The 14540-nt window shown below is 38.1% G+C and overlaps 2 protein-coding genes across 2 annotated transcripts; both read left to right on the forward strand.

Moving 5' to 3' along the window:
- Positions 1-8459: 8459 nt before the first annotated feature.
- LOC145570730 (uncharacterized) lies at positions 8460-9197 on the forward strand. The gene has a single exon (XM_081629880.1). It carries the CDS (start codon positions 8460-8462, stop codon positions 9195-9197), a length of 738 nt encoding a protein of 245 aa, XP_081486006.1.
- Positions 9198-10054: 857 nt separating this feature from the next.
- On the forward strand, positions 10055-11845 carry LOC145570731 (uncharacterized). The gene has a single exon (XM_081629881.1). It carries the CDS (start codon positions 10055-10057, stop codon positions 11843-11845), a length of 1791 nt encoding a protein of 596 aa, XP_081486007.1.
- The last annotated feature ends 2695 nt before the right edge of the window (positions 11846-14540 follow it).

The raw sequence follows: 14540 nt of genomic DNA on the forward strand, positions 1-14540 counted from the left end.
TTTTCTGACAAATTTTCCTTAAACAATTATTACTAAAATTCTGGCTTTTAAATTCCGAAGCTTGCTTGAACATAAATGCAAATAAGCTGTTATTAAGCGAATGCAAATAATTTCCTCCATTTCATTAGATCTTCAATAATTAACTTATCGTTAAAATGGGCTGATTCACAAGGAAAGGAGGAAGTTCTCATCCTCTCCGATTCTGTCTTACTGCTGGAAAATTTAAAAGACTCTCGAGAGAAGGACATTTCGATCACTTGGATGCTTGATGAAATCAAGACGGTGGGAATTCGTTTTAGGAAATGTACTATTATCAAGGTAAAGAGGGAACAAGTGCAACGAGCTAATGATATAGCTAGAACTTGTCGTTGTACTCTCTGTAATTTAGATCTCTAGTTGTGTTTGCGTTTATTTGCTATTGTCAAAATAAATAAATAAATAAATAACTTATCTAATTAATTTTAGAATTCATGCTTTTTTAATTTAATTGATTATTTGGGCAATCTAAATATTTAATTAACGTTTATGATATTATGTAGATATGATGACTTGGACGACACTTGATATATTTTTTTCTTGACTTAAATGTTGTATGCATAACTTTTATTATTGTTATAAGTTTTTGTTGTGGGCATGTTCACTTCAGCTTAATTTCAGTTCAGCTCCAATCATTTCAGTTCAATTCAGCTCCTAATTTCCTTCTCTCATATTTTACTCATTTCAACTCAGTTTAATTCACCTCAATTCAATAAATGTGAACAGACCCTTAAGTGTAGTGTTAGTCAAATATGATTGGTCATCGTCCTATACATGAAAATGCATTGTTATGAGATTATTGCAAATTATCATTCAAATGGGCTACTTGATAGGAATATTGTTTAGTTTAAATAAGTAAAATCTGGTACGAATGTTGCCAGCCAATCATCATTCTTCTGACTAAAGATGATAACCTCATTTTTGAAGATGTAATGTCGTATATAATTCCATATATTTTTTTTCCCTTTTCAAAACACTTCAAGCTACTCCGTATTTAAATTCACCAAGGCAAATAATACATGTCAATGAAATATCTTGATATTGAATTTTTCTTATATGTCCATTAGCTCTAAAGGGAATTATCATCTTTTTTTCTCACTCCTTTTTTATGGATAACTCTTCCATAGACAACAAGTTGATACTCCCTTTGTTTCTTACAAGTGAATTCAAGGTTATGTAAAACATATCATATGAAAAAGTTAACCTGTAACAATTAAATTAAATTGTTACTCGTATGTTATATTATATAGATTTGAAGGGTGAACTGGGCAAGTGAAACGAGCATTCATTTCATCACAAGTTCACAACCTGTCACGCTCAGACTATGAGTCAAAATAAACATTATCAGAGACACAATTCAACAAGACAAGAGATACAATCTTTTAAGCCTTGATCATATATGCTCGGGTTTGCATTTAGAAAAATCACCGTAAAACATGAAATACGAAATGAGGTTATAAGGTACAACCCGACACAACTCACAAGGGCCACAACACCATTAGGCCGGGGATCGAGATCGAGAATGACAACGTAAAATGATCAAACTCACACAAGTCACAATCTTCCGAAATAAGGTTAGCTAGTTGAAGACTCAAGCAAGCAATTGGATAAAAACATATCCGATCGGCTGGACAGACGAAGACGGCTAGACGACCCATTCAAGTTGGCATGTGAAACCACACATGCACATGTTTTTTTAACTCTTAACTCGGACACTCTTATTTTGAAACCCAATTCAAGATTATTTCAAACTTCTTACTATAATTTTATTTATAAAAAGGGGCAACATATCTCAGGAGAAAATGCGTAGAATTTATGTATAGAATTAAATTAACTCTTTAATTAAGCTTAATTAGGTCAACTACCAAATGCCAAGTTAGTCTAGGCCGAATCCTCAATTTAGTGAATACATAGGAGAGAGAAATTATTAATTATTAAGGTTAAGCCTGCTAGCTAGCTAATTAGAGTAATTTATAAAAAGGATCTTGCTAACGAACGCTTCTGAGGCGTTGAAATGTTGGATAAGCATTTAAAATATTACATAAAGTGGTATTAATTTGGGAAAACATGCCAAAATCAAGCATCAATTGGTATAATTAATGTTAATTTTAATTTAATCTTTATACTTTTAGCTAGCTTATTCAACGTCCCCGGAACGTTCGTTAGCTTTTGCCTTATAAAAATTATACTAGTACTCATTTTAATTAGTCATTAATTAGCATACGTGTCTTTCACCCATTTTCTTAGTTATTGGTTGATTCTTTCCTGAAACATGCATTCATTATTTTTTTTACTTAATCTTATTTGACTATTATATTGTTTACATGTCAATGATTGTTCATTAAACTAAAAGAATTGAAAGACTTGGTATAAATTACTTTATAATATATACTCCTATGAATCTATGATTATCTTTCCTCCATACTTATACGCTCCCAAAATATAAATAATAAAAAAAAACTAAGCATTATAAATTTGCTTTCAATTTCAGAATGTCTCTTTTTCTATTTTTCTTGAAAGAAACTTCAGCATTTTCCTTCATGGTGCACATTTGGAGACACGTGGACAAATATGGGTCTAGAAACTTCTTGCTATATACAAAGTACAAATTGTAACATGCAATAATCTTTATTGTTACTTAGTTTTAATTTATAATTCTGAGTATTAAATTTAACGATTGTTTTTTTTTTTTTTTGTTATCCATGCATGCTCATGGGCACAATCTACGCTAGTATGATTATATACTACTATAAATTTTAACTATCAAATTAAATATTGAGCGAGAATCAAGGTTGGCCTAATTGTTGGAGGCCCTCCTTTCACCCCCGTGAGAGGAGTTCGATTTTCACCCCAAGCAAATTGGGCCTGTTATCATTTATTAAATATTTAAATTGAACTGATAGCTGAAGTGAACAGGTCCTTAATTATTACAGTACGTAAGAAAAAACGTGCACTTTCTATTAAAGAGTGATCGAATTGATCATCACTTGGCTTGAGCTATGTGTCCAAAAGAATCAAAACCCTTGTTGCCCCTTGGTAACAAAAATTTACTGATAACAAGGTAGAAAAAGAAAGGTGGCCTGGTCATTCGATACAAGTCACTTTACAAGTTTACCACTTCTTAGTAGTAAAAACACATTTTATCATCATTTGCTGAACCTACATACAACTCTACAAGTAATTTGCGTTATCCCCATTTTAATTAATGTTGATTGATCTTGAAAACTATGTATACCCCAACTTACCGTATACGAGTCAAATTAATTAAGATCTTATACTTGTATGAATTGGGATTTGATTATTGAAGTTTTCATGAGCTTGCTTTAAGCATGAAGAGACAATTATACTTGTGTACTTCACAATCTATTGTCTTTGTCACAATTACTATAGTTCATAATTGATAGTGGTGAATTGCCCGATCAAATACTATTAAAACTACATAGGATAATCATTAAATTTGTTAATCTCTAAATTATTCATTCCCCCTAGTATTATATTTATTTTATGATTCATCATGATAGCTAACCATTATATGAATGATTCAAAGTAGAATTTAGGAGGATGATGATTATCTCTGCCTGCCTAAAACATGAGATAAATGTACAATTATACATTTTATATTTTAATAATGATCATTAGATTATTTAGCATTTCGCATATAATTAGAGGATTTAGGCCCGATTTTCTTTTAAAAAAAATGTTCAGTAAAAATAATTTCAGTCTAGTAAAAATAAATTCAGTTCAAAAAAAATAATTTCAGTTCAGCAAAATAATTTTTAATCCGTAGAAATTAGTAACTTTAAAGAAAAAATATAATAGAAAACCAATAATATAAAATTAAATTCAGTTTAGCTAGCAAAAATGATTTTAGTTCAGTAAAGATAAGTTCAGTTTAGTAATTAAAAATAAGGTGAAGAGAACTGATTCTTATTTTCACTCTAAGATGTGATTTGATTTGTAAAGCGTCATATTACTTCTTCTATGTACGAGTTATACTTTTCAAAAAAAATAAAATAAAAAAACTCAATCCATATGTCGATTTCCATTTATCTTTCGTCTTTGCCATCATATACAATTTAAAATTCATGACTGAAATTAAATTTGGCCGATTCCATTCGCTAGCTAGCTTGTTCAAGACATGATGAGGCGATAGCAACCTATATTGGTGTTTTCTATTAATACATATGATTATTAATAAAGCTAATAATAAGTCTATAACAAGCCCAGACACTCAACTTCATGATGTTTATGATTAGTGAAGAAAAAATTGATAGTGGCAGCTAAGAATGCGACTAGGCCAAGAAATACATGAAAGTAATGCAACAAAAATAGTGTATTACAAAACATCAAGAACTTGAACTGTCCCCCCTCTATTCTAACTTCGACTTAACAACCGCTGAATTTTGATATATAATCGTAATTAAATCTATAAATTGATATACAAATGAATTGAAATTGGAGAATTGACCATTTAATTTGTAGTATAATGATGTATCAAAACTACATAATATATAAATGGCCCATATGTCTAAAATATGATTGTGTATATTTGGATAATTTATTAATTAGTTTATTTAGGGGCCCACTTATTATGTCAGCATCCATTCAATTAATTAGATGAACCAATACTAGAATTCGTAGCAAAGTTAAATTTGGCCACAATCTTAGGGACCTACATTATTTTAGTGATCATCATTATACTAATTAAGTAATTAGCATACTAAAGGTAGGTTTGTGATAGCGAATGAACACACGTTTTCCTGCTCAATTAAACATTCATATTTGCATTACTAATTTGAGCTCGTATGCAATTAAGCTTTTATAATAAATTAACAATTAAAAAGGCAATTTCATAGGTAAACATGCAAGTTATAAGTGAGTGAGATACGTGTATTATTATTATTAATTTGTTAGATTACTTGGATATTTCCAATGCAAGTGACGGGATTTGCTTAAAACAACACGAAAAGTGTTATTAATAGCAATGGATCGGATGACATATAAAGTTGATCAATGATCGAGTGTGTTTTTGTCATGCAAGCATGCATTTTGAAATTAATATTATATTTTTTAGAAAATGTATCTAATGCTTAGTTTACTTAACCGACAAAGTTACATTAGTATGTCTACCAAAACCCTTAAACCTAATTGGCATATACCTGAGGTTAATGTAGCTTAAACACTTAAATTTAATGATTTTTTTTTAATATATATTTTAATCTTACTGAAATTATTTTTAATATTTTCAAAATTCTAGAAATATATATATATATATATATATATATATATATATATATATATATATATATATATATAATAACAATTTTTAATTAAAATTAATAATTAAAAATAAATAAAAAACAAATAATGGCAATCATTCATTTTCAAAAATTGTGGTAATCAAAAGTCATAATACGCATTAGAATTTTCATTAAACCTAATGACTTAATTGTTTGGAGAGGTAACAAGTTATTGATAAATTCTACATATATTTTTGGTTTTTTTTGTCAAAAACTACCTTATATAACCTAAAATTTGTGAGAAACTACCTAATAAAAAAAATGTTGTAAGAAACTTATAAAAGATAAAATGTTGTAATATACTACCTTAGACCAAAATTCCACCGTTGACTTAATTTTAGAATGTTGATCCACCTTAGAACACCCCAAAAGCACCATGAGGGTTGGTTTTCAAAGTGGTAAGGTTATTTTCGGGGTGGTTGGAGGATATTCCGAGTTGGTGAGGGTAGATTAGTGCTTCGGGATGGTGGTTTTTAGGGTTAGAGGTGGTGGTTTTAGGGTTGAAAGGTGGTTTAGATGTGGTGGAGACGATTTCAAGCAAGTGTGTGTTAGTTTTGGGAATGAAAGCGGTGATTTTGGGAGTGTTTTGAGGTCGATCAACGGTGAAAATTCGGTATAGGTAGTATTTTACAACATTTTGCCTTTTCTTAGGTAGTTTTTTACAACATTTTACCTTTATTAGGCAGTTTATTGCAACAATTTTTTTATTAGGTAGTTTCTCGCAAAATATGGGTTTTATTAGGTAGTTTTTGACAAAAAAAACTCTATATTTTTCAGTGAATTGATCAACTTGAAGCTGAAAATATAACCATCTTAAATATGACATTGTAGATTATATTTGAATATTAAAATCATAGTATAATGTATTTTATAGTTCGTGGCAACTTGGTAATTTGGCATCGCGATATCTTTGCTCTAGACTTATCGTTATCAAAATCTCTTCAATTGGAATGTGCTTGAACAATGAGCACTTAACCCTTACTTGTATAGTTAGTTGTATAGAATTTACCTATATAAATTATGATACATGAATCCTAAGAGTATAATCCGGAGAAAAATTAGACGTAATAATAATTAATTAGTTAGTCTTAAGCAAGACGTGCAAGTATATACTTAAATCCATATGCCTTCAAATTTCTAAGATATACATATTTTAGTAAGAAACAATAATTATAAGTTGAATTAGGCGGCACATACATATCCTAAAATCCTAGAATTGACATGCTCCTAAACTAAGATCTAAAGTACGAAGTATATAAATTGCTAAAAAAAGTATTTAATCATATATACTAACTACAACAGGCAAACCAGTATACTATATAACTAAAGTATTGAATTATTTTGACTAAAAGGTGTATGGGATAATACCGACAACCTAGCTATTTGGCCGATAAACGCCTTAATGTTACTAATTACCCAACAATTAGCAAACCAGCTTAGCATCCACAATAGCCGGTTTCTCGGCCACGTGGAGAGCAGCTTAAAACCACGCAGGCACCTGCCACCTATAAGGTCGGTGCGCCACCTATAAGGACGTGTGGCACTTGCTTGGTTATCCCCCTATATATACTCAGCCACATTTTCATATTTAAGGTACAATCTCTCTCTCTCTCTCTCTACACTTTTTCTCTCTCTTCAAACCTTCCTCCTCAGATTACTAACTTTAGCATCGGAGCGGTTATTCCTGGATAACCCCCGGGCTAGATTATCTGTGCTGACTGTGCAGGCACCAAATTGGACGGTAAACCTTTACCAACCCCAAGACATCTCGGTATCGGAACTCACCCGGAACAATTGGCGCTAGAAGGAGGGGAAGTAATAACTTCTATCGTCCAAAAAAGACCTCCCACAGTCATGGAAGGAAATACCGAAACTACACCCATCCCAGAATCAGAAAACCGGAATTTTGATAGCGGCATCCTGGCCACTGACGCCAACAAGGCCGTAAACACCATGCCAGAAATAACGGTGGAGGACGAAACCCACCTTCTTCATAAGGACACTATAAACGTACCGCTAACACCAGAAAGAACTCAGGCACCATTCCCGGATCCTTTGGGAGAGTTCACTCCGGAGGAGTTAGAGATAACGGCCAAAGTCATGCAGGCAATGTCCCGGAAAAGGAAAGAGGTCGGGATTGCGGCCACGAAGGAACCACAGAGAAGGCCGACACCGCCCGTAATCATCAACCATGAAGATCAGTTCAATCAGGCCGAGCAGCAGCCTCAGCCACGACCACCACCGCGTGAAACGGTGATGCCCTCTGAGCGACAGGTCACAAGAACTGTGCAAAGGGGGGAATCAGAATCATACCGACAGGAGGCCAGTAGCGGGCCGCCAAGGCACTTAGCCAGGGCTATCATTCGACCAAGGACGTCTCCCTTTACGCAAGAGGTCCTTGATCAGCAAATGGAAAAAATAAAAATGCCGGCATGTAACTATGACGGCAAGGGTGATCCAAAGAGGTATATAGCGGCCTTTGAAAGCCATATGCTGTTGTATACCGATACTGATGATGTGTGGTGCAAAGTTTTTCCTACAACGTTGGTGGGGGCTGCTTCAGATTGGTTCACTAATCTCCCGCCCGGGTCTATCGACTGTTTTGAGACCCTTGTCGAGATGTTCACAAGTCAGTATGTGAGCAACAGTGCAAGACAGAGAACCTCAGGGGAACTCATGTCTATCAGGCGAAGAAGGGACGAATCACTGAGAGATTTCGTTCGGCGTTTCAATAATGAAGCTAATACCATTCCAAAATTACAGCAAGAGATAGCCGTCATGGCTTTGATGAGTGGTTTAGCCGACAGTGACTTTAAGAGATACATGGCGCGGAAATCCTTCCCCAACCTGGGGATAGCATTTAGCAAAGCTCATGAATACATCAAGAGCGAAGAACTTCTGAAAGCAGGCAACCAGGCGATCTCGGCAGAACCATCTCGGCGACAAAACGCGTATGTATCAGCAGAAACCCCGGTGGAAGGGATTAGAAGGCAGAACCCGCAGAAAGCAAATAGACCCGCCAGAGGTCTGGGACGGTAAAATAATTATACTCAACTGAACACACCAAGGGCTGCTATTTATTCAATAAATCAGCACAAGGAAGATTGGACTCGGCCAGCACCAATGATAACGAAGGGCCGAGATATAAAGAAATATTGCATGTTCCACAAAGATGTCGGCCATTATACTGAAGAGTGTATCCAGTTGAAAGAAAACATTGAAGACCTTATTAGAAAGGGACACCTCTCCCAATACCGGTCTCAGGGAGGAACAAGCCGACAACCCGCACCATTGGCCCGACAAACGGAATATCGGAAACAAGGAGACCCGTCAACACAAGATGATACCTACCGTCCAGGTCATGCCGATTCTTACCGGAAAGGTACTACGCCTCTTGGACGTAAGATAACCATAGAGGTAATTACCGGAGGGCCCGTGCATGGGGGTTCCGTTAGCGGTGCAAAGAAAAGCTTGTCGGAGTTCAAACATGTGGTGAATGCTTTAGGAGTGGATGAACGACCTCGGCCCGTGACGATGCCACGTGTATCATTCTCCGAAGACGATGCAAAGGGTATAGTTTTTCCTCATGAAGACCCGTTAGTGTTGATATTGGCAATTAATGGGTGCGACGTCAAGCGCGCGTTGGTAGACGGGGGCAGCTCGACAAACATTTTGTTCGCAAGAGTGTTTGATGCAATGATGATAGGTCGAAAGTACCTAACGCCGGTGTCATACCCGGTTATCGGTTTTAACGGGTCAACGGTCAGACCCGAGGGAAGCATAATACTACAAGTAAGAATTGGGGAAGGATCAATGGCACGGGACGTGATGACAGAATTCCTGATTTTAGACGTGCCGTAGCATACAACGTTATTATTGGTAGACCATTGATTCATGATGTGCAAGCAGTGGTATCGACATATCACCTCACGATGGTTTATGTGTCCAATGTCGGCAAGACAGAGCGTATCCGAGGCAGCCAGACAATGGCAAGAGAATGCTACGTATCGGCATTAAAGCAACCTGGCCGACAAAGTTCAACAAACTTGCATAATCAGAAAAGAGAACGATCCCCTTCTACCCAAGATTTGGCAATGACGAATTTTGACACAAGGCCCGTAACTGTCCCAAGACCGCTGCCAGGAGGAGAAACAATTGATGTTGAATTGCAGCCCGGAGTTGCTAATCGTACAGTGAAGATTGGCTCCGATATGGATAGCGATATGCAATGCCACTTGATTGAACTCCTGAGGGAGAATGCGGATGTTTTCGCGTTCTCGGCCGATGAAATGCCAGGTATTCACCCAGATATAATGGTGCACAAGTTGAATGTTGATAGGCGAGCTAGACCGGTACGACAGAAGAAAAGAAACTTTTCAACAGAAAAAATCGAAGCGATACAAGCAGAAGTGAACAAGTTGTTAGCGGCCGGTTTTATAGAGCCATGCACATATCCAGAATGGTTAGCCAATGTCGTAATGGTTAGAAAGCCGTCAAGAAAGTGGAGAATGTGCGTTGATTTTACGGATTTAAACAAGGCTTGCCCAAAAGACTGCTATCCATTGCCGAGAATAGATCGACTAGTTGGTTCCACGTCAGGCCATGCACTTTTAAGTTTTATGGATGCCTTTTCTGGATATCACCAAGTCAGCCTCTATCAGCCGGATTGAAACAAAGCGGCATTTATCACAGATGCCGGAGTTTATTGCTATAAAGCCATGCCTTTTGGGTTGAGGAATGCGGGAGCAACATTCCAAAAACTGGTAGATAAAGTTTTCGCCGACCAAAAAGGAAGAAATGTCGAAGTTTATGTTGACGATTCCATTGTAAAGACCCGTCTAGCTGCAGATCATGTTGAAGACTTAAGGGAGAAATTCAATACTCTCCGACGATATCGGATGAAGCTGAATCCCGAGAAGTGTGTGTTTGGAGTCAAGTCCGGAAAATTCTTGGGCTTCATGGTTAGCGAAAGAGGAATAGATGCTAATCCCGACAAAGTTGAAGCTATCCTCAGCCTTCCGCAACCGAGATCAATTAAAGATATACAAAAGTTAACGGGCCGAATGGCGGCGTTAACAAGATTTATCAGCAAATCTGCCGACAAGGCTCTGCCATTCTTCGTAGTTCTACGACAAAACAAGACTTTTGTTTGGGGGCCAGAGCAGGTCAAAGCATTAGAGGCCGTTAAGAACCATCTACGATCATTACCAACAATAGCAAGGCCGAAAACGGGGGAAACACTACAACTTTACATCTCGGCATCCCCAAAAACGGTAGCGGCAATACTATTAGTGGAACGCAAGAAAACACAGATGCCTATATATTTTGTAAGCCATGTGTTAAATGTTGCAGAACGACGATACCCCCTGGTAGAAAAAACCGCATATGCTGTCGTAATAGCGGCAAGAAAACTGCGACCGTACTTTGATGCACATGCCATTGAGATCTTAAAAAATCAACCATTAGAGAAATCTCTTCAAAAGATGGAAACCTCTGGCCGTCTGCTGAAGTGGGCAATTGAATTGTCGGAATATGCGCTGATTTATAAGCCAAGGGTGTCGATCAAGGCCCAGGCCTTGTCAGATTTTATAGTCGAGACCTCTTACAATGAAGAGGAGGAAGAAATCGGCATCTGGAAAGTGTCCGTTGACGGCTCTTCAGCCGCAACAGGATCCGGGGCCGGTATAATCCTGACTTCCCCACAGGGAGATATATTCGAATATGCAATAAGATTCAAGTTTAAGGCATCCAATAATGAGGCTGAGTACGAAGCGGCACTGGCCGGGGTCCAATTATGCATAGCGGCAGAAGCAAAGAAAGTAGAGCTTTCCACAGATTCACAGTTAGTAGCAAGCCACTTTGATGGAACGTACGAGGCACGTGAGCCGACAATGATGGCCTATCTAGAAAAACTCCGAAATGCGACAACAACACTTGATCAATTCGTGATCAATCTAATACCCCGTGGGCAAAACACTCAGGCAGATGCGTTGGCAAAGTTGGCAAGTTCTAGTTTTAATAACTTAGAACGCACAGTGATGGTTGAGGTTCTGGAACAAAAAAGTATAGATGAAAAAGAACAGAAAGAAGTAAATTGTGTGACGCAAAGCCGAGAATGGTATGACGATATTCTGGCATATAAGTTGCAGGGTGTACTTCCGACAAATAAAAGCGAGGCACAAAAGATCAAGAAGGATAGCGTCTGTTTCATTATGTTTCGGGGCATGCTGTACAAGAGAGGTTTCTCGCTGCCATTGCGTAGGTGTTTAACGGCATATGAGTCAGCGAGATTAATAGAAGAAATACACGAGGGCAATTGCGGTAATCACTCAGGCGGCAGGTCAATGTCCTTAGAAGAAATGAAAAGAGGCTATTATTGGCCGACAATGAGCTCAGATACTCTATCCTACGCCAAGAAGTGTGATAAGTGTCAGAAATTTGGTCCAGCAATAAATCAACCACCTAATGACCTTATACCTATCCTCAACCCTATCCCATTCGCCCAATAGGGAATGGATATTGTCGGACCTTTTACTTCGGCAACAGGAGGCCGTAAATTTCTGATAGTAGGAATAGACTACTTCACGAAATGGATAGAGGCGGAGCCGGTTGCGAAAATAACTGCTAATGAAGTAAAGAAGTTTATCTGGAGAAACATTTTCACCAGATTTGGGTTGCCGATAGCAATGGTGTTTGATCACGGTTCGCAATTTGACTGTAATCCGGTCAAAGATTTCCTCAGTATATATAAGGTGAAGTTCGCGTATGCCGCGGTTTGCCACCCTCAATCCAATGGCCAAGCTGAAGCCGCTAACAAACAAATACTAACCGCACTAAAAAAGAAGATTGACGACGCCAAAGGACTTTGGGCAGACTTGGTGCCGGAAATATTATGGGCTAACAGGACGACAACAAAAGAGACGACAGGAGAATCACCTTTCAATCTGGCGTTCGGATCGGAGGCCGTCATCTCTGCAGAAGTAGGGTTACCGACATTTCGAATTCAACACTTCTGCGAGGACCAAAATGACTTGCTATTACGACAACAGTTAGATTTCTTACCAGAAGTAAGGCTAACGACTTCCATTAAGTCTGCAGCCTATAAGAACAGAATGAGCCAAGCCTACAACAAGCGCGTCAGCCATAGGCCGTTAGAAGATGGAGACCTAGTATTGCGTAGAACAGCTGCAACGGGAAAAGGAAATACCGATGGTAAATTCACGGCAAACTGGGAAGGTCCGTATCAAATATACGAAACAATACGCCAAGGCTCCTATCGTCTTATGACACTAGAGGGAGCCCAGTTAAAAAATGTTTGGAATGCAGCTGTCCTGAAAAAGTACTATGCTTAGTCCTATGTAATTTGTACTAGTAGTAACTAAATTTGAAGTTCTTAGATATCGGCATAACTATTCAATATGTATTTTGTACTTATCCTTTAAAAGGACTACTTTGTACGCAAATTTTATTTTGGCGGAAAGCCGTTAATAAGAAATGCGAAACACTCAGCAATGAAAACGAGAACCATCTGCCCACTTTTGATATGGACATGCAAACGGCCTAGCTAGCCGTAGCAGCCATTCAAGTGCCGAGATGGTTGGATAACTATGCACCTAAAGGTGAGTTGAATAGACGGTTTGATCCACTGTCGTTGCTCAGCCTGCTAAAGGTCGCAACGAAAAAGTACAGATTTGTGAAGGGAAGTAACGGATTTTTTCCAGACCCATCACGGCTGTAAATTGTTCAAGGACAGTATTAAGTTTCACGAATAGATGTTAAGACATTTACTCGTCAAAACTGCGGGGCAAGCATAATATGAATAAGCATAATATGAGTAAGTATAATATGAATAAGCAAAATTGGCAGCTAACAAAAACACAAGCCCAATACCACAGACAATAAACAAATTAAACATAATCACCAAAAAGGACGGATTGTCATACACAGCCGATAGCAAATAAAAAGTTTGGTGCTAAAAACACAGTCAGATAAGCAAAATACAAAATCAAAGTAAGTCAAGTCCCTTATCGGACATAAATTATACAGACACGAGTTCTTCAGTAAAAAAAGAAAAAACACACACAAACAGCTGGATGATGACGGCCCAAATACTTCAATTCTCCTTGGACTCGGACTCCTTCCCTAAACCATCATCATGGGTAGGAGTAGCAAGAAGGGCGTCATCAAACTCCTCTTCAGGAAGGCCGCGAGGGTCAAGATTCTTCATTGTAGCAAGGCTAGGAGGATCATCAAAATAATCCTGTTCATAGCTAGTAGGAGATAGATGTCGGTCAGAGCCGTAAGCATCCTCCACTACCTGCCATTTCTCTTCATCCCACTCCTCGGCCTTGCAAACGCACCGATGTGCAGCGACCCAACCGCCGGTATAGCGATCAACCAACTTGTTGCGGTACAAATCCGACTGTAAGAACCGATTGACAGCTCTACGCTTTATGGCAGGCTTCTCTGAACGCAGAAGTTCAAGGCTATCCTCGGCCCTCTTCCTGCCGCTCTTCTCGGCTTCCAATTTTTGCTCAAGGTCAGCAATTCGAGCCTTTAGCTGAGCCTGATCCTCAAGCTTCTTGAACAGCTCATCACGGTCAGCAGCTTTGCCCTCCATCACCTTCAGCTTGCCCTTGTAACCTTCAATCTTAGCATTATGGGCCTTGCGTTCATCATCAGCCTTTTTCAGAATAAGCTCCGCCTTATCTGCCTGCCTCTGATAATGCCTGTACATATGAACGACCTCAACAGCAGAGTTGACGGTCTTTTTTAAAAAATAAAAAAAAAAAGAAAGAAAAAGAAAAGAAAAAGAGGAGAAAATATATGAGAAACAAATCTAGATAAGCATATGAATAGAAGAACGAGCAAAAACAGAAAAGAGAAAAGAAATAGAATAAAAGAATCTAAGTGACATACCTTCAGCAGATTGTTCATCATCTCACCGCAAGGAGCCACAACACGGCCAGTAGGCCTGTCGGCAGGAGTGGGTAGATCTTTCAGCATTCGCCAGCCAAGGCTGCCCCCAGATGACGGATCGTCGGAATAAACAGACTCACCTCTGTTCACCGTCAGTGTTGGACGCCAAGGCTCACTGGTGTTTCCAGCAGGAAAGGCCGAGAGCTCATCTGCTACCTCTTGAGGAATATTCACATGCGGTACCTCGATGAACGCCGATACAGAGGCAGGAACAAATGCGTTCTG

Source organism: Chenopodium album, chromosome 12, assembly GCF_948465745.1.
Source record: "Chenopodium album chromosome 12, dcCheAlbu1.1, whole genome shotgun sequence".
NCBI classification, from domain to species: domain Eukaryota; kingdom Viridiplantae; phylum Streptophyta; class Magnoliopsida; order Caryophyllales; family Amaranthaceae; genus Chenopodium; species Chenopodium album.

Coding starts and splice junctions, on each gene's coding strand:
- LOC145570730 (XM_081629880.1), top strand. CDS start 8,460: ATGATAACGAAGGGCCGAGATATAAAGAAATATTGCATGTTCCACAAA.
- LOC145570731 (XM_081629881.1), top strand. CDS start 10,055: ATGCCTTTTGGGTTGAGGAATGCGGGAGCAACATTCCAAAAACTGGTA.